We start from the raw sequence: 19,218 nt of genomic DNA on the forward strand, positions 1-19,218 counted from the left end.
CTTTTGTCTCTCCTCTATCCACTCACCCCAACCGGTTGAGGCAGAAGGCCGCCCACCAAGAGGTTTCTTCCGTTAAAGGGAGTTTTTCCTCCCCACTGTCGCCAAGTGCTTGCTCAAGGGGGCTTTGTTGGGTTTTCCCTATGTAATAATAGTGATAACAGTAAGGTCTAGACCTTACTTTGTAAAGTGTCCTGAGATGACTTTTGTTGTGATTTGGTGCTATACAAATAAAATTGATTTGAAGTGAATTTCTGAGCTTTAGAGGTGCTAGTGGCCAAATTTAGCTACCTACAGAAAGAGCCATTTCCTGCTGTCTTTGTGCTAAGTTAAGTTAAATGGCTGCAAGCTGTAGCCTTTCATTTCATAAATACATATTAGAATGGTATTGATCTTCCCATCTAGCTCTTGTCTGAAATCAAAATCAGTATATTTACTAAAGTGTCAAACTATCCCTTTTAGCAGCTTATAGAAACCCTTTTGTTAAAAGTGTAACCTCTTCCTGTCCCCTCCTCTGTCTGCTATTAATCCTAACTGCATGGTGGAGAATAGGGCAATGTTCTTGGAGGCTGTGGCAGGAGTGAGGGAGTCAAGCTGCCGGACGTCAGACTTGTATGTAGACGACATGGAGGTGGGGAAAGAGGCTGCAGTGACTGAGGGCCGAGACGCCCAAAAGAAACCTCTCATGTTCAAGACCCAAACTACTAAAGACCAGGTCTGGATGTTGCTATCTGTCCCATTCTTGTTTCCTCAAATGTTGGCATTTGAGTTTAAATGATGGCTTTCAGTTTAGCCAAACCATTCCTTAGACACAGTCTGGGAAACACCCTCTTTTTCCTGTGCTGATTCAATGATGAACAATTAGTTTGTTTGTTTTTAATTTTGCTGCGTATTTGAGTGGAAATTGCACCACATGGCTTCCAATTACATCTTAAGGATTGATGGTTACTCAAACATTAAAGAAGTGGGGTTTACACATCCAACAAACATAATTATGAGATGCAGGGTAAAGAATACCACAGCAGTTGTTGTTGAGTAGTGCTCCAAACAGTCATTTCTCTAGTTCTGCACATGATATTCTGAACTTCATCTGGGAAACACCTTCTTTCCCATTTTTTCTCCAGTCAATCTGCAGCGAGTGGCAGTGACAGGACAGCTTTTCCGTGTAACGCGGCTGACAACATGACCAGAATAGCATTTGGAATATATGAATACCCATGAACATTACAGTATGTTGCCTGCTTTTATGTATGAGAACAGGTGTTTCGTCCACTTTTAGTGGGATGTCATCAGTTCATGTGAAAACATTATGCAACCATGTGACAGACATTATCTCCTGGCTGCTCTACACCAGCTATCACTCCATTCTGCTAGGAGTGTCCGCCACTGTTCAAACCGCAGCATTCCAGCCATAGCATCTTCTTCTCCACTGTCAGTAAACCCAAACAGCCAGCTTGACTCAGACCACATGGGCAACCTGTAATCAAGCTTGGCCCTGAAACTGGCATAGAAAAGTAAATCCTCTGTTTATATTTGAGAGAGGCCTCCCTCATGGAGCAACTTCCTTGATCTTGCACAGGAAATACATAAGATGATGCAGAGCTTTAAACCAATCTCTCAGATTAAAGGTCTTGACGACCACCCTCCACCTCTTCTCTATTTTCTTTGTTTGTCTCTTTCTCTTGATCTATGGCAGCCTGCCCATCTCCGGGCCCCTGTACTCTGGTGGGTTCAGTGGACTGGTATGCGGCAGGAATCTTTGGATCAAGGTGATTTCACGCTCCTCCACGTTTTCCCAGGGCTTTGGGTGCTCACTGTTACCTCTGTGCAGCCTGCAGTGTGTGATAGCGACTGACGTGTTATCCCAGGACACATTCACAAACAGCAGCAAGAGGGCAAAGCTGCTTTATCTGTCTAACACCTCTGTTTCCCTCAAGTGTTAGTGCTTTGACTGGCTGGAATGGTAGGCTGCAGAAAGACTCCCTTTGGACCAAAGCACCGACCCAGGGATTTGTCAACCTCTTCATACACAGACAAAGGCATAACCCTCGGACATGAAATCTCAATTCTAAGATGAATCCTCTCAAACATATGCCTTTGATGTAGAAATAATCTTGCTAATCTTGACATTTCCTTTAGAGACACTTCCCACTCTCACTTCACAAATCTGCTCTCGTAATAGCTCCACAATGTTCTCTTTTTTTTTCTCAATGAAACTCCATATCTCATTCAGCTCTTTAGTGGCAACTGTGTCTGAAGGGGGAAGTGTCTGAAGTCATTCCAGTGAGAAGTGGTTCAGTTCAGCTACTGTCACTCAACTAGACTAAAGTTTGCTCTAACTGCAAATATGCTTACATGTGATCAGAAGCAGCAAATGTGGGCTAGATGAATAGATTTACAGCTGCACAGAGACACACAAAACTGATCTGGCCTTCATAGATCCAAAGTGATAGGATGGAACTAGAAGGACAAAATAATAAACACTTTTAGACATCCTGGAGACACAACAAGCATTCTCTGCAGATTTGCATGCCTATCCTCATACTTTCTTTTTTTTGGCATGTGACCATGAAACAAAAACAAGGTACAGCTGAGACTGATTGGAATGTTTAGAGGTATTAGCCATAAGTAAAGTATTAGGCAAATATAAAACAAAGTCATTATAGTTCATCCTCTGAACACCTAATTTCACCTGAAACAAAATGTTTCAGTCTTTGTCCTACCAAGCTTCATACATGAGAGGGTCAGAATATTAGGAACACCTCTGAATAAAATGTACTTCATTCTCTGATTATGACTATGACATATATGGTGCAAAATTCATGGCAATCCATCTGATGATTACTAAGACATGCGTGGACTGAAAGGGTGGACCAACAGACTGACATTGCCATCTCAGGGCCATGCTGTTAGTATGACTGAAAATATAACAAACTGTGGAGGGAAATGTTTATAGCTTTAGAGTGTTAGGAGTCAAGCTGACTTGATATGTTTTATGTGCATTTAGATGTGTATGGAGGAGCCACACACACACACACACACACATAAATATTGTATTTATTTATCAATTATGAGATTTAGGATTTGAGCAGCATTCTTTCAGGGGCCCAACTAATGGTAAGATGTATTATTAGACAACTGTCAATAATGAACTGGTATTTAACTTATGGGTAACAGCAACTTTTGTTTCTAGCGTTTGCATTGTATGTCTGCTAGGAGCGCCTCGTATACTCAGGTATCCCATATTTATTCTATAACCAATACATGTATAAATTGTAAATGAGTTCCCCATAATAGTTTCTGTTATGCAATTTTTTCATAGCTTAATTACATAACGTTCTCATAATTCAGTTTTTGTTCTTCATTGTTTGAATCTAATCTAATTTTGCTACTTTTACTTTTCACTTTTATTATCTTTGTTGGTGAGATATCCTCCTTTTTTATGATTTATGTTTTAATTTGTGATAGTTAAGTAACAGTAAATACTAAATCATTACAAGAAAACATGCTTAGAAATGAGTACAACAAATTAAATTATGGTTAACATATTAGTTTTAATATTAATTTAGTTTTAGCACTGTATCAGCAGTGAAGTCCTACAAGTTTCTGGGCTCCACTATCTCCCAGGACCTGAAGTGGACGTCCAACATCAGGACCATCACCAAGAAGGAACAGCAGAGGATGTACTTCCTGTGCCAGCTCAGGAAGTTCGACCTGCCCCAGGAGCTGCTGATACAGTTCTACAGAGGAATCATTGAGTCTGTTCTCTGCACCTCCATCACTGTCTGGTTTGGCTCAGCAACCAAACAGGACAAGTACAGACTTCAGCGGACAGTCAGGACTGTAGAAAAGGTCATTGGTGTGAGCCTGCCCTCCATGGAGGACCTGTACACCTCACAGGTCAAAGGGAGGGCAGAGAGGATCACTGCTGACCCCTCACACCCTGGACACTATCTGTTTGAACTCCTCCCCCCTGGATGGCGTTACAGGTCACTGTGCACTAAGACAACCAGGCACAGAGACAGTTTCTTCCTCCGGGCTGTCGCTCTGATGAACACTTGACCCACGACAGTACGATTGGACAATAACCCTCAGTGCAATACCTGTGTATATATACATTGTACAGATTATACAGACTCCTACAGGTCTCTAGTTTTAAGTACTCTATCTTTATTCCTACTTATCCCATTTCACAAATGAGCATTCCTTGTTGGGGTTCCTGCATTGTTTACTGTTTATACTGCTTATTTTGCATTGTTTGTTGCTTATTAATACTGCTTATTTTGTTATATTACACAGCCTTATGCTGGTTTACTGTTTACTTGCCCCTTGCATGGGGATATGTACATACACATTGAGAGCTGATGTACCAGAGTCAAATTCCGGGTGTGTACGACACACCTGGCCAATAAAGCTGATTCTGATTTTATATTTATATAATGATAATAGGCTCAATCATTATATCCATTTTGCAAAAAAAATGTGCCAATTTAAGCAAATACATAACATATACAAGGCTAATTACTATGTCCTTTGTTGTTATTATACCACATTAATGACAAAAGTGGTTTGTAGTCCAAAATGCGCTGTGGAGTAGTCTTACGTCGTGGTTAGCGTGTCTGTTGTAAGAGATGGAGATGTTAAACGGAAGCAGATACAAGCCTTAATAACAGACCGGAAGCCAGGCAAACAGTTCCTAGAAGTGTAGATGTTACAAGGGAAAGGGGTTGTTCTTAGCGGGCTTTTATTTTGAAGGTCATAGCGGATGTTCCGTTTCTCTTTGAGACCACTTTGACATCGAACAGCGCAGGAAGAAGCAGCAAACCGAAAGGCAGGATCCCAGGAGCCAAGGAGCTCAGGAGCCCAGCAGTTTCAGCCTCATGTTTCGTTCAGGGCGCTTCTCTTCCTCCTGTCCGCTGTCAACAGTATTGTGACAATATATATTTTATTATTATTGTTTAGTCTAAATTAAAAGTGTGGGGAAGAGGTCATGGAGCTTTATTGCCTGGAGTCGGACATACCCGTGAAAGCTCAACCTGACCCAAACATCCTCTATGATGACAGAGTATTGCAAAGTTTATTAACAACTGAGGACAGGTTCTTGCCTCAGTGCTCGTATTTCCAGCGGGTCCAAAAGGATATTCACCCTTATATGAGACGAATGGTTGCAGGCTGGATGCACGAGGTTTGTAGGCATTTTATGCATTGATATGCTAACCTATTCCCTTTAGTTAATGACAGTTTTCTCTGTGTTGGCGTACATATATGAGCAAATGTATGTGCATACATTAGTTTTTTTTTTTTTTTTTTAAGTCCATGCACCAGTCATGGATGTTAGCATATTTGACAATTGAATGAGAATGACTCACCAAAGGCGTGGGAGAGACGGAAATTCCACCACGAAAAAGTTCAGCTTCAAAGACGTGACCTAGCTAGGTATTTACACCGTTTAACAGACATAAAGTTTGGTTGTTTTTTTGCTAATTAGCTCGTTGTAGCAAGGGGGGTAACTTCATCTTAATTTACATATTCTTATCAATTCTTAGAGTGGCTCAACCCAAAGGCAAGGCATGCGATTGAATGCAAAACCACGTTTAGTTTTAAAAATAAAACCCACTTCATATTAGCGAACTCTTCTCTTTTGAAACCGTCGGAAACTATTTTACCACAACATTTCAACATTTTGCACTCTTTGTATAGCTTCTAGATGATTTATTTTAATTTTTATTAATTTTTAAAGGGCGACAAGCCCAAACAAGGAAGAGGAGTTGAATGGCGAGGAGATTTCGCTGAACAAACTTCCTATTGAACTAATTTGTTCTTGCCTTGCCCTGAATTTGCAGCTTATGACAGAGTAAAGTGTTGTGAGAGTTAGTGAGTTATTCTTTTACGTAAAGGAAACCCTAGAATGGAAAAATACAGCCCTACAAGGAAACCCACCCTCATCTTTATCTGCTTAAAAGCATATAAACAATTTAGTGTTCTCCTTTGAATTATAACCTATGCTAACCTGTGTTTTTCTGTTATATTTACATCTCTTTTTAGGTGTGTGAAGAGGAGAAGAGTAATGAAGATGTCTTCCCTTTAGCCATTAATTATTTAGACAGATTTTTAGCTGTCATGCCCACAAAAAAGAGCTATTTGCAGCTTCTGGGAGCAGTGTGCATGTTTCTGGCCTCCAAGTTAAAAGATTGCAGGCCACTGTCTGCAGAAAAACTTTGCATGTACACAGACAACTCCATCACACCACGGGAACTGCTGGTAAGAACTGGGATTTCAAAAGCACCATTCATTCATTGATGGCAGCATAAGAGTGAATAATCCCATTTTGGGACGACTTTATAATGCTAATAGCTGAACTGGTTTCACAGGAAGTATCCCATTTTCTTTATAAGTGTAGCTGTGCACAATAGAGCCACATCCTTTCTTTGGATCCATGTGGACTGAAGAGGCATGCGATGCCATCTAGTGGCAGTTATGCAGTAGTACATGGACTTGGTTTCTTTCAGTTAGATAGAAAAGACTTTTTAAATAAATGCCAAAATTCTTATTCTTATTGGTCAACATATAGATTAGTAAATGAACTTTAATCACATTGTTTGACTTATTATATTTGAGGTGTTGTTTCCACATGCACACTTATTATGACGCTTTCTACCATATTTGGCAGTCCACATCAGCATTTTGCTTTCCAAGATTCTGAGATATTATGATCACTATCACATAGATAAGACAGAGAAAAATAGAACTGAATAGTAGATTGATTTTTGGATTAATTTTTCAAGCAAAACCGACAACACTTCTTTGCTTTCAGGCTGGTTATCTTTGTCTTAAGTAATAATAAACGGAACACCTTATAAAACTTTTTTTTTTTTACTATTTTAACATTTTGTAGACAAAGTAATGAATTGAGAAAATAGTTATTTGCAGCCCTAAAAAGGTAATGATATTTATTATAGCAATCTACTAGTGAATAGAAGTATTTCAGCTCTAGACGTTAGGGCAGTTTAAGGGTTAGACCTGCTTCTTATTTCTTTCAAGCAGCTCCACCTAATATACATCCTCCTGTGTTGAAGGAAGTGATATCTGCCTCATTTGGTGCGCCATGTTGTTGTGTAAAACTTCAGATTCCTGGATATCCTCACAGGATGCACAGAGAAAGCAGTGAGAGCCAGTTAAAGATGTCACAGCTTTTCCTTGTAATGAACCCTGTGCTACTGCTGCTCCAGCTGGAAGAGAGAAATTTAAGGGAGTGGAGGGGGGCTGTGTGTCTCAGGACAGCTGTCCAGGAAGTGAGCGCAGCAACAGCAAACCTCAGTTCTACTCATCTCAAAGTCAACAATCTTCACAGGAGATAAAATGGGTTAAAAGCAAGCATGTGTCTGGCAGGTTGTGTACAGGAAACACATGTAAATGTGAATTATGGCTGGCAGACATTTCTGGTGATGAATAAGTGTTTGGTGATGATGTTTACTACTTTTGCTTTTTCAGTGACACATCTCCATGGAGGAAATGAGAAATTGAATTCATCTGCATTTTGTTCATTACCATTTAAAAAATAAAAGTGTAGTTCATTCTCTCAGTGTAGGTGATAGCCAGCAGACAGGTGTTTGTCCTTTAGCCTATACTGTCACTGATAGAAATGGGATGGACAAATTAATAGAAACACAAGCACATACTGCTGCTGCCAAAGCTGTAAGAACACTTCTGTTAAACAATTTCAACAAAATCTGAACATTCTAACCTCCATCAAAGTCACTGTTTAAGACTGCATTAGCTTTAGCTTGGGGTACCTTATAAACTGGCAACTGAGTGTGTGTCTCTAAGTAAAGAAATATAAGCATAAATTCTATCTCAGCAATGTGAAGATGTAGTCATCTCATAGAGAGTTCCTCATGGGTGAGACAGTGACTTAAAGACTACACATTCAGGAAATGAAATCATGCACACTTTTCATACTGGTGCTAAGAGTGACTGTTCTAAGAGTCAGCTCTGTGCTGCTGCCTGTGCAGTGCAAACTCAGTGTAGCTGTTTGAGGCTTGTGACAGGAATGAAGGGGCTAGCTGTCTCATTGGCAGGGCCTCTTAGCGGGTCAAAGCTTGTCACATGTCAGCAGTATGAACACAAAGGATGCAAGTAATGAGAAAGGCACACAGATAATAAGATACAGTGAGGAGCAATAAAGTGAATAAATGTTACTCTTTATACAGAGCCATTTCCTCTGGCAATAGGGATGGACTGTGATCTTTTTCATGGTTCATGGGGGTATGGGACCACATCAGTTACCCCTCTGAGTAAAGTTTGCCAAAAAAACTCGATATGAACAGACTGATATTTTTTATGATCATCTTCTGTCTTTTAGGACTGGGAACTGGTCGTTCTGGGGAAATTGAAGTGGAACATGGCCTCCGTCATTCCGAATGATTTTATAGAGCACATCATACGTAGGCTCCCCCTCCCAAAAGACAAACTGGTGATGGTCCGCAAACACACACTGACATTCATCGCCCTCTGTGCCACAGGTAACACAGCTGCATGTTCTTTTCATATGTGTTTGCTCCCTCACACATTAACTTTGTTGCCTTGTTATTCCCACATTCACAAGAATATTCCCACACACACAAACATTCTCCCATCGTGAGTCATCTGTGACCTCCTTCTCTTAGCATACTGCTCTGGCTGCTGCTGTTCACTTTATATTCTCTCCACAGCCTGTAGCAGGGGTTTTCTCAACAGTAGACCATGTGCTGAAAGCTGCTTAGAATGGTTATTTCCATATTTCTCTGCAAAGTGCCTGAGAAAAGTCCTGTCATTGCTGTGTTTAGATTAGCCATGTATGCAGTTAATGATAGCGATTGTGCCATGCTATAACTTCTGCTCCAGCATACACACTGTGCCGTATGACCCAGGTGCAGCTGCATGATGCTGCCTGTATTGTTTGTTGACAGGGAAGCTTCCAGGTTTAAAAAGCCATCACAGTGAACCAATGATCTTCCTTCCTTCTCCCATCCCGGCTTCAGATCCAAAATAAACTTGAGAGACTCTGGAGAAGCACAAAAGCCAGATTTCCCCCTAGGCCTCTCTCTCTGTGTGAATTTTCATGGCATTCCTTTGCCTAAACTAGGAATCCCCCTATTATGTTCATATCCTGGATAGAAACACCACTACAGGATCACCTAATACGCAAAATATACAGCACTCGTATCTTACAAGACTGACTTTCATCTGCTGCCTCCTTTCAGCTGATTCAGTGAAGGAAATAAAATAAAGGAGGTCACTTTAGTGCAGTGAAATTTCTCACAATTGTCAGTGTATTAAGATCTGGCCAATAAACCGTTGCTTACTAGAGTTAGTTATTAGAACTATAGGCTCCTTCAGTGAGTTTCTTGCCCTGTTTAGCACAGTTTTACTGGCACTTTTATTTTATATAGGGTGCGTTTCAGTGGTTGCCTCTGCTTTCCATAAGCAGCTAGTTATATCCAAGCACAAAGCAGCTGCAGTGGAAAAAAGAGGCCTGCTGTGGTTGTGCAGTAATGTAAATGTTTGGAGTTTTATATGGAGTTGAGATGTTATTCCTATGATGGAGGAGCTCGTCCTATAGACAGCTGGCCCCTGGAGGAGAAGATGGGTGTAGTGAAGCAGGCTGCTCTCCAGGGTTTAAAGCTATCAGGCTGCCACCATGACTGGCCTGCACAGGGCTAGGAATATGAGTTGGGTTGGAGTTGTATAACACTAGAACAATTGTTTGTGCCAGTTCCCTGCCTTTGGAGATTAGTGTTGGTCATGTCCATGTGCTAAGACTGGAAGAAGCATGTGTGTTGTCATTCTGGAAAACCCACCATGGGATATATTCACAAAACATGCTAACACTAGAAGTAGCTCCTAACTGGCAGATTTAAGGAGTGTTTGAGGCCTAACTCTCGACAGTTTGGTTGGTGATTTGGGTGTATTATACCAGTAGCTACTAATATAGCCTGAACCCTCAAGTGAGGAGTGGGCTACAGGGGTCTATGATCACTTCTTTCTGACTCCGCATCTAGAGTTTTTTTTTATTTTTATTGTCAAACTTGTAGTCTTCAGACTCAACCTTGCATTTATCGGGCTAATTCATCACCCTCTGGAGTGACTTTCCTCACATATGCAGTACTACTCCCCAACACCTGTAAATAGACTTTGGAGTGCAAAATAGGTGGAGTTTCCCTTTAAGAATCCAGTCAATATACCAATAAATCAGTTCTATAACAATGATGATCTCCAATCAGTTGACAGTTGATTAGGTCAAACAAGCTACAACTAATACAGTCCTGCAGTAAATCTTCTCTTCATGAAGGTGATTGGTGATTTTGTCCACCCTTTTATATCAGTGAGTCTAGCTTAGGTAAATCTCCACTATGTGGACACTTGTCAAAAGCAGATTGAAGCGATGATGAACCACAGATGTGGTCATTAGATCCATATCTGTCTATCAATCTAGCTGTTCCTTACCCTCATCGATTTTATTTCACCTTCACTGACATGGATCGGTCACCTGTTAACCATTTACTGTACACATGGTGAGTAACTTCCTTCCTAAAACATGATGTCATTCATAGCGATGGTATCAACCGTGTCTGGGACTCTTCTGAGTTCTTTGCACAAGTTTCTATCAGTGGCTTTATGTAAAGATTTTATGAGGAAACTCCTTAGAGAACTTAAAGTGCATGTGGATATCAGGGGTAGTCGTTCTAGGTCTCAGCGAGTGGAAGGTTTCCTACTCTGCTTTTCTAATCAGTTCTATGAGGGAAACCACTCGGGTTCCATTGTAGAACTATTGAAATTCAGACTGTGGGAAAGCCAGGTTCAGCTATGGAGCATGCATATTGGGGATGATTCACACCTTGCACCTCCTTATTTATCTTTCATACTTCCTCTAGGCAGATTTAAGTGTTGCAGCTCTTGGTGGTTACAAACGTGATTTCAGGGTGATACTATGATCCAAAGCTGCTCCTTCACTAATTGCCCACAAATACTCCTTTTCCCCCACAGATGACCGTCTTGCCATGAACCCTCCTTCCATGATCGCCACTGGCAGCATGGGAGCTGCTATCTGTGGCCTGCAGCTGGACCACACTGACCAGAGGCTGAGTCGAGACAACCTGACAGACCTGCTGGCCAAGATCACCAACACAGAGATGGTGAGTAACATATCAAAAGAGACTCTTACCCACCACAAGTCATTACCCAATCCTTTTGGTCCTAAACAACAATGCATTGTTAATAATATTCATTGCAGAATCTCATTCTACAGCAGAGTAAAAGGCCTTTTAGTAAACAACGGACGTGACTTCAGTAGTGGCAGATTGAAGCCATTTACTTTTCATGGAGAGAGAGACAGAGCAAGCTTTTGAGTCTTGGCTGGGGAGCCAAACTTCTGCTATAAAGAGTAGCGGCATAGGGAATGTCTTCTTGAAACTCCAAGCCCACATTTTTGTGGTAGGACACATGCAGTTTTTTTGCATGACTCTCTCTTTAGCTGTGCACCCCTCCTGGTGGAGGAATATGCTTGTAATGAAGTGAAGGAGTGTCTTTTATAGTAAAGGTCAATGAAGAAACAGAAAATTAACCAGGATGTCCTCATGCAACAGTTTTGGACATTTTTAGATGTCATAAATATACTGTATGGAAAGTCATTCATTTTAATATATTGACTCAGTCATAGATATAGTAGAAGGGACTGGAGCTTTACTTGTAAAACACTCTGAGACCGAGATGTAAGAGCTACTGAAGCATGATTCCATTCAATCACCACTGAAAGTGAGATGCGAGTGGCACGTTGTGTGTGTTTGAAGTTGTCAGAACAGCTATCTGTGTGTGAGCAGGGCAGTGGTGGAACAAAGAGTCTGTTCCAGGCTGACCATCAAGAAAAGTGTACTGGACAAAAACAGTGTTCTTGCAAGATCATCAGGAAGACATTGCACTTTTATGTAGCCTATGGACTTACTGAGTTTCCCTGGCTGGTTACTGAGGGTGAAAGTGAAACTCAGGCAGCCTGATCAGTCACAATAGATTCCAGTAGAAAGAGAAAACAGGATTTGTGTGATTTTTTTTTTTTTTTTTTTTTTTTTAAAAATTTTCACTGTGGGGTTTACACTTACCAAAATGACAAAGACTGTGGAGATTACACTTCACTAAATGCAGCAGAGGGGAAAAAAATAGATATGAAATGTAAAAAAACTGCGTCTCACGAATTTAGTGTGGATTGACTAATTTGATATAATGGAATTCTATCTGTAGCGTGACACGGGCGTGACATGGGCATAGAAAATGCTTCCAAAAACATTTCCAGTGTGTTTTACCAGTTAGGCTCTAATGCATTATAGCATATATCTCAAACTGTAAATGTCATGATTTAATCAGTGTGCAATACTGTAATACTCTAGTATTTTAAAAACTTGACGGCTTTTGTACTGTGTACAGCTACTGTTATAGAGTGGGAGTGAATAGGCCTCCATAGACTTTATTTTATTAAATAAACTATTAAGAATGCATAAATTATAAATATCAATGATGTACAGTTATCAGTATGCAGTAGTATTTTGCTCCCTCACATGGAGTATTTTGAAATGTGCTGTGTTGTAAATACAGTGGACGTGAATGATCCTCCATTGACTTCAGAGCATTAGATAAGTTGTAAACTGGACCATGCCATCATAATTAGAATTTTTGCAGTTTATCAATGTGTAATGTTGAACATTTTGACATTTGAATGGAAGCAAAAAATACATTACAGTTTATCAAACCCTATTAAATTCCACTGTATTTACAAAAAGGGGCTTGTTTAAACTCACCATAAGCCACCATAATCTATTTTGACAATTCTAAATCATAGTAATTAAAAAGAGTACTGCATATGTAGGGCACAGTGTGTGTTTTGACTGCCACAGTATCAGTTCAGAAGCCTTGAAATCCAAAAAGGCCACAGGAACAGCACAGTTGCCTCTTAGCTTGTGGTTACATTGCCCTCATGACAAAGACCCAGACATCACACCAGGTGCTCTGGCTAGAGCCCATCAGGTTCCAATTATCCATGTTTCAAAGGAATGCTGGCCTCTTTGTGAGCTTCTTCAAGAGTCCTGCAGCCAGCTCAGCGAGGCAGACCTCCCACATCTTCAACACAGACCTACAGAGGGAAGGGAGGCACGGAATGGATCCCCTTTCACAAGAGATGTTGTCCAAAAACATCCGGTCCCACTGTCCTGTATTCTGGTTTACACTCAGACTCAGAGGTCAGGGTGTAGTAGGTCAAAGAAGTTTCCTTTAGACCTTCACATGGGACTGACCATGTTGCAAGGCCAAGGGGGAGGAGGAGGAAGGAGTCCACAGTTTCAGATCTGCTTATCTGTTGACTGATGGACCACAGATCTCCCTCCCTGGCATTTTTAATCATGCTTCATGCATAAGATTCCTGTACCTCGCTGCTCTGCATTGTGGTATTAGATTGTGCTGGCACCCATTGTTCTGGTCATAATGCAACAGATCCACCTACATCAAGACATAATTCCCTGATTATTGATTTACAACCATATAAATGGCATAAAAACTGGTTGTATTAAAACCAATTGACATATAAATAAACTGGAGTATAATTTTATTTCTTGCATTTTTTTTGCTGTATTTGTGTGTATGACTAGGGAAACTTTTTTTTACAACCTTGAATTGTTCTACAATAAGAAAGAAATTCACTTTCGGCTTTTAGGGGTCACCACAGCGAATCGTCACACTGACAACTCGCATGTTGACATTTGGCACGTGTTTTATGCTGGATATCCTTCCTGACGCAACCCTGATTTGAACCCGGGCCGCAGTGGCGAGAGCGCTGCGCCTTTAACCACTAACCTACCAGGGATGGCCGTTGAATTGTTCAAAATTATTATTACTAAAGAATTGCGAAATTGTATAAGCTTATGTTTTGTTTTGGGATTACGGGTTCCTGTCAGCTCTAAACTAAGGAGGAGTTTGTCTTGGACAAAATGATACCATGTACGTGTGGTAAGGACAGTTTAAAAGGTGCTAAACAAAGACAAAAATTGTACATACAAAGTCGGCAAAAAAATTCTCTAGAGGATTGTTTAGTGGATTTTCAATGATTAACTCGTCTTAACAGCATTTAAGCACCAACAGAAGTGTATTGTAAGTAACAACACCTTTCCCTTTTTGTTCCAGGACTGTTTGAGGGCATGTCAGGAGCAAATAGAGCGTGTGCTGGCCACTAGCTTGCAGCAGGGTCAGCAGTACCAGAAAGAGACCCGGGTCAGAGCGGGAAACAAAGTGAGGGAGCAGCAAGACCAGTCCAGCACCCCCACAGATGTACGCGATGTCAACTTATGAGCGCCCATCGCCATGTGACTCAACACACCATTCTGTCCCCAAATGAACAAACAGGAGTGAGTGAGGGCTGGCATGAACTGCCAGTTTTTACAGTATGTCAGGTCACTGCATAAGTGGTGTAGGATGCGCTCTGAACTTGTAAAAAAAATAAGAATTTTCTAGTTTTTTTTTTTTTTTTAATTGCTCCATTCCTACCCACTTGGGTGTACTTCACTGTACGGGCCACAGGTAATTTATTAAACTATTAAAAAAAACAAAGCAATTCTTGAAAACTTGATAGGTTTCCCACAGTGGAATCCTAAATATATTTCCATACTTGAAAACTAAAAGCATAATTATATGAAATATACAGAATTCTTTTGATACAGCATAGCAAAATAAATAAGATAAATGTATTTTAGCATTTAGTTATGTTACTCTTATCTTAAGCAACCTGTTAATGATTCACAGCTTTACTTGGGTTTTCTTAATCTGAGACTCCATATAGTAGTGATTGAAAAGCTGATAGTATAGTATGTTACAAGGCATTTATACCCAGGCTATATCCAGCTAGAGGAGCATTACTGTAGCTCTCTCTGTCTATATTACTGTGTGTGCCTGAAGTACCGCTTACTATTTATGCTGAACAGTGCTGGCCAGGAGTGGGCTGGACCTACTCACAGAGGAAGGACATGAGGTGGTTGAGAACTGGAGCAGTGGCTATTGTCTTGAGAAATTAAAAGAGAGGGCAAGGTCAGTTATTAAGGTCTTGATTTTGCTGCCAAATCCGTACGTCATTGTAGTATGTTAACAGGACTCTATGCATTTGAATTTAGCAAAGCTGCATCATCGTTGTTCTGTTTTTGGTGTAGCTCCTACATGTTAGAGAGCAGTTAAGTGTTTAGCAGTTAGTTGGGTGGGGGTGGGGGGGTTAGCCTCAGTCAGGTAGTGCTGATGTCATGTTGGTAAAAAACAAAAGGAGATTTAGTATGTTTTTACAGGTTTCAGTGGAAGCTAATTAAGATTGAAAGTTTTCTTGAGAGGTTTTTGGAAAAGCAAGGCATGTGGAAAGTATGTAAAAATGTTAGAGGTTTGGATTGATGAATGATAGTTAAACTGCAAGGAAGTTGCATTAAACTACAGTTTGTTATGTTTCCGCAGTTGCATGATTCTTGAGTTACACACAAGATGAGAAATCCCTGGTGATATCTGGGGGATCATTTTGGCTGTGCTGGAGTTTCTTTTATCATTTTTACCGTTTGACCTTTTGGAGAGGGCAACTTGATGCACTTTTAAAAACACTCCTTAAGATTGGTAAGGGGGTGGTGGTTGAGGAGAGTTTGGTAGGTTGTTAGGGTCATTTTGTAGTTTTCCTTTAAGTTATTTAACTTTTCTTCTGGGCTGGATTCCCATGGGGTGACAGATGTTGTCTTGAAAGCTATGCCCCAACTGATGAGTAGTAGACATAGGATGACTGCCAAGTCACATGTAGACTTTGATTTTCTGTTTTAGCTAGTGCATTTATTTACTTGAATTTTTGTTCAGTCATAGTCAAAACATTCCATAGTTTTTACCAAAGACTTAAATATAGTGGCCTAAACATTCTTCTTTCAATGTTTTGCTCTTTTTTTTTTTTTTTTTTGGTCTAAACTGCTTTAGTTATTAAATTACTAGTTTTGTGTTCTCTGTATTATAGACATGGGTAGGTTTTCATGGTGCGACTGTATATAAACCATTTCCCCATGAACAGAAATAATACATATCGTCATTAAATTTTAGAACAGAAGTAGTTGCTTTAAAAATTGTCATGCTTTTATAGTGTTTGTTTATAATTTGTAGGTTGTAATTCCAAAGTGCAAAAAATAGATTATCCAAAAAATTGTCTTGCTGCTATGAAGCTTTTCTTGTCTAGTTTATTGTGATTCACATGTGTGCTGCTATATTATGAAATTTTGTATATGGTCATCTTTGCTTTTGTTGTATGTTATGTGTACTAGAGGGAACGTGCGCTGCTGCGGGACTGGAAGTACTTGTGTTTGCCAATCTTTTTGATTAGCATGTTTTATTCCTTTATTGTTTTATTTGTATCTTTATATGCTCTCATATCCTTCCTTTGTTACCTCAGGTTAATTTGGACCCACAGTGCAAGAGCCCATCTCATCATTACCTCATCACACTTCGCATCACACATTATTTTCATTGAACGGGTTTTCCTTTCTGTCTGGATGAGAGGAAGTGTGGTGCTTCATCTATTATCAGATTTCACTGAGCACTTAAAAGTGCATGTACCAAAATAGTTAATTTAATATATCTGGTGCAAATCAATTTATACTGTATGTTATACACATACAGGAAAAAGAGGTTTTTTTCCCCTAGTTGGACTTTCAATGGCATGTTTTAATCAGTTCAATCATTGTTGAAGTTTAAGCCACAAGAATGTTTTATCACTGTTCAGTGTGGTTATTTTTCCAAACCCGTCTTCACCTATCCCTATGTACAACCACCCAGTGTACCTCAATAATTTCTTCTCAATAAATTGCCAAAAACATGTGGTTGGTTTGTCTTTTGTCTGGCTCTTTGCAGAATTATTTGTTTCAATGCACCTTTAATATAGTGAGATTTTACATTTTTGCTGGCACAAGAGGATGACTAAACCACTGAAAACATTGGCAAGTGATAAAACAAGTTTTCCAAATATATATAAATTACTATCCAGGCCTGCAACTGAAAGCCAAGAGTTTTGATATTAGATACAGAAATATAAACAAATATATATGAATATAAATTATTTTTGTTAACTTAAAATGAGCAAAACAAAGTCAAGGGCAGCAATGCAATAGTATCTTGTGTATTTTAAATGATAGTTTCATGATTTTACTAACAAACATTTTATTAGGACTTGATGCATGATGCAGATATAATTGAACATCAGTAGGACTGTTGAACATAGTTAATCCTATTTAAAACTTTTTAATAACTTTTTTCAATAGCTATACTATCTTCAAATGAATGTAAATGTTTGCTCTTATACAGTATATACAGTTATAGGGGATTTAAATCTCATGTAAAAAAAATCACAATATATAACAATTTGATACTAATAGCATTGTGTTTGAGCTATTACAGCAGCAACAAGAATTCAGATAGGCTATTAAAGATTTTCTTTACTTTTTATAGAATAAACATAAAATGAAAACATTAAAAACGTTAACTGATTTAGGTTAATTCTTACATTAATTTTTTCGTCGCGCTGCAATTCAATTTGATTTGCGTCCTGACGTACGAGAAAACGTCACGATTGCGGATGACCTAACAAGGAAGTAGCCAGAGCCCTACAGGTGAACATGCTCACGTTTAGTTTGACATTCATACGACAGTAAGTGGTTATTTACTTGCCTAAGTTTTCCATTATAGTTTTATAGCATTTAACAGCAGTGATTTGATACTGTTTATATATATATATATATATATATATACTACAGAAGCTGTCTTTCCTTCGAGATGAAGCTTTGCGATTGAATGTTTAGCTGAACGTTAACAGTGAACAGAAGCAATTAAGTTGGCCTAAGTAACGTCAACTTAAATATGTATATCGTGTTTCAGTGTTCTTAGCCAGCTGTAGGTTATATCTATGAACAGAGTTACTAGGCTGTCACTTGTAAAAATAGATTGATATGATCGATGACACTGCTGTCCTTTCACACAGTGGGGAAACACAGTACAACAGAGAAAAGCTACTGCAAGGTACGTTGACTTAATAAAATATTAAGTTAAAGCTGTAACTCGCTTTTCCCTCCTCCCACTTGATTTCAACTACACAGCCCTGCACGGCTTAAAATGGGGATGGTATAGTGTTAAAAGTATTCTTACACTAATTTGAAGCACGTGTTACACAGTGGTGGAACGTAACAAATTGAATTATCTCTGCATTGTACTCATGGATGGATTGCTGAATGGGCCTAACTTAACAGGCACAGGTCCAGGCCCCAGGGACCATTGAGCGACTGTTAACATTTCTTTTTGGAAAGACAGCCAAACACAAATTGACTCAAAAATACACAAAACAACCACAAAGACATGTAAAACAACCACAAATAGACACCAATGAGAAACATGGTAGGTAGGTACTTTATTCATCCCTCAATGGGGAAATTTCAGTGTTTCAGCAGCAATGGAGAACAAACAATATAACACCATGAGAAACAAACACCACACACATATCTTGATATAAAAAATTTCAGTACCTTAAGCAGCAATAGAGAACAGACAGCATAACACCACGAGAACAAGCACCACACACACATCCTGATAAATAAATTCCAAGTACTCAAAAATAGACAGAATCAAGTATTTGAATAATCAAGAACAGAATTTACATATGTCTGTATTAACCATGCATTTTAACCCAGGATTTGAGTATTGCACCTCAGTTGACTATTACATGGTCCCTCATACTTTCACCTAGCTTATCCCTGCAGTGATGTGTTGTACAGTCTGATTGCTGTGGGGAGGAACGACCTACGGTAACGCTCCTTCTTGGGGGATGTTACTGGGGATGTAACAGTCTTGTGCTAAAGGAACTGTTCAGAGCCTCTACTGTGTGGTGCAGGGGATGGGAGGGGTCGTGCATGATGGATGTTAGTTTTACCAGCATCCTTCTGTCCGCCACCTCCTCGATGGAATCCAGGGGGCAGCCCAGGACAGACCCAGCTCTCTTGACCAGCTTGTTTAGTCTCTTTCTGTCCCTGTCCGTGCTACCTCCCGTCCAGTCCACAACAACGTAAAAAACAGCAGATGCCACTACAGTATCATAAAAAGTCCAAAGGAGTGCCCCCCGCACACCAAAGGACCTCAGTCTCCTCAACAAGTGGAGGC

The 19,218-nt window shown here is 39.8% G+C and overlaps 2 protein-coding genes across 6 annotated transcripts in view; both read left to right on the top strand.

Moving 5' to 3' along the window:
• Positions 1-4,756: 4,756 nt before the first annotated feature.
• LOC109969706 (G1/S-specific cyclin-D2-like) lies at positions 4,757-16,891 on the top strand. Of its 3 annotated transcripts, XR_002276296.1 has the most exons (6): positions 4,758-5,182; positions 6,043-6,258; positions 8,360-8,519; positions 11,023-11,171; positions 14,200-14,420; positions 16,469-16,891. XR_002276296.1 is itself a non-coding variant. In XM_020616786.1 (5 exons), the coding sequence occupies exons 1-5, from the start codon at positions 4,988-4,990 to the stop codon at positions 11,318-11,320; spliced, it is 771 nt and encodes a 256-aa protein (XP_020472442.1). In that variant the 5' UTR covers positions 4,757-4,987; the 3' UTR covers positions 11,321-12,060. The 3 variants fall into 3 exon arrangements, 2 of the variants coding, with proteins under 2 accessions (XP_020472442.1, XP_020472441.1); XM_020616786.1 differs by lacking the exons at positions 14,200-14,420; positions 16,469-16,891 and adding an exon at positions 11,270-12,060 and having other exon boundaries at positions 4,757-5,182; XM_020616785.1 differs by having other exon boundaries at positions 14,200-16,891.
• A 721-nt stretch (positions 16,892-17,612) lies between these two features.
• The window catches only part of tigarb (TP53 induced glycolysis regulatory phosphatase b), a 10,400-nt gene continuing 8,794 nt past the window's right edge, over positions 17,613-19,218 (top strand). The window contains exons 1-2 of one of the 3 annotated variants that reach the window (XM_020616804.1): positions 17,613-17,719; positions 18,050-18,087. In XM_020616804.1, the coding sequence (XP_020472460.1) occupies positions 17,688-17,719; positions 18,050-18,087 (70 nt within the window). In that variant the 5' untranslated portion in view covers positions 17,613-17,687. The remainder of the gene's footprint in view (positions 17,720-18,049; positions 18,088-19,218) is intronic. The other 2 variants (XM_020616807.1, XM_020616806.1) reach the window with 2 other exon arrangements.

The sequence above is a fragment of the Monopterus albus genome, unplaced genomic scaffold (genome assembly GCF_001952655.1).
Source record: "Monopterus albus unplaced genomic scaffold, M_albus_1.0 scaffold178.1, whole genome shotgun sequence".
Classification (NCBI taxonomy): domain Eukaryota; kingdom Metazoa; phylum Chordata; class Actinopteri; order Synbranchiformes; family Synbranchidae; genus Monopterus; species Monopterus albus.

Excerpts from the sequence above, each read along its gene's own strand:
- LOC109969706 (XM_020616785.1), top strand. The coding sequence starts at position 4,988 with ATGGAGCTTTATTGCCTGGAGTCGGACATACCCGTGAAAGCTCAACCT. Across the intron at positions 5,183-6,042 it reads TTGCAGGCTGGATGCACGAG|GTGTGTGAAGAGGAGAAGAG; the intron begins GTTTGTAGGCAT and ends ATCTCTTTTTAG. Across the intron at positions 11,172-14,199 it reads AGATCACCAACACAGAGATG|GACTGTTTGAGGGCATGTCA; the intron begins GTGAGTAACATA and ends TTTTTGTTCCAG.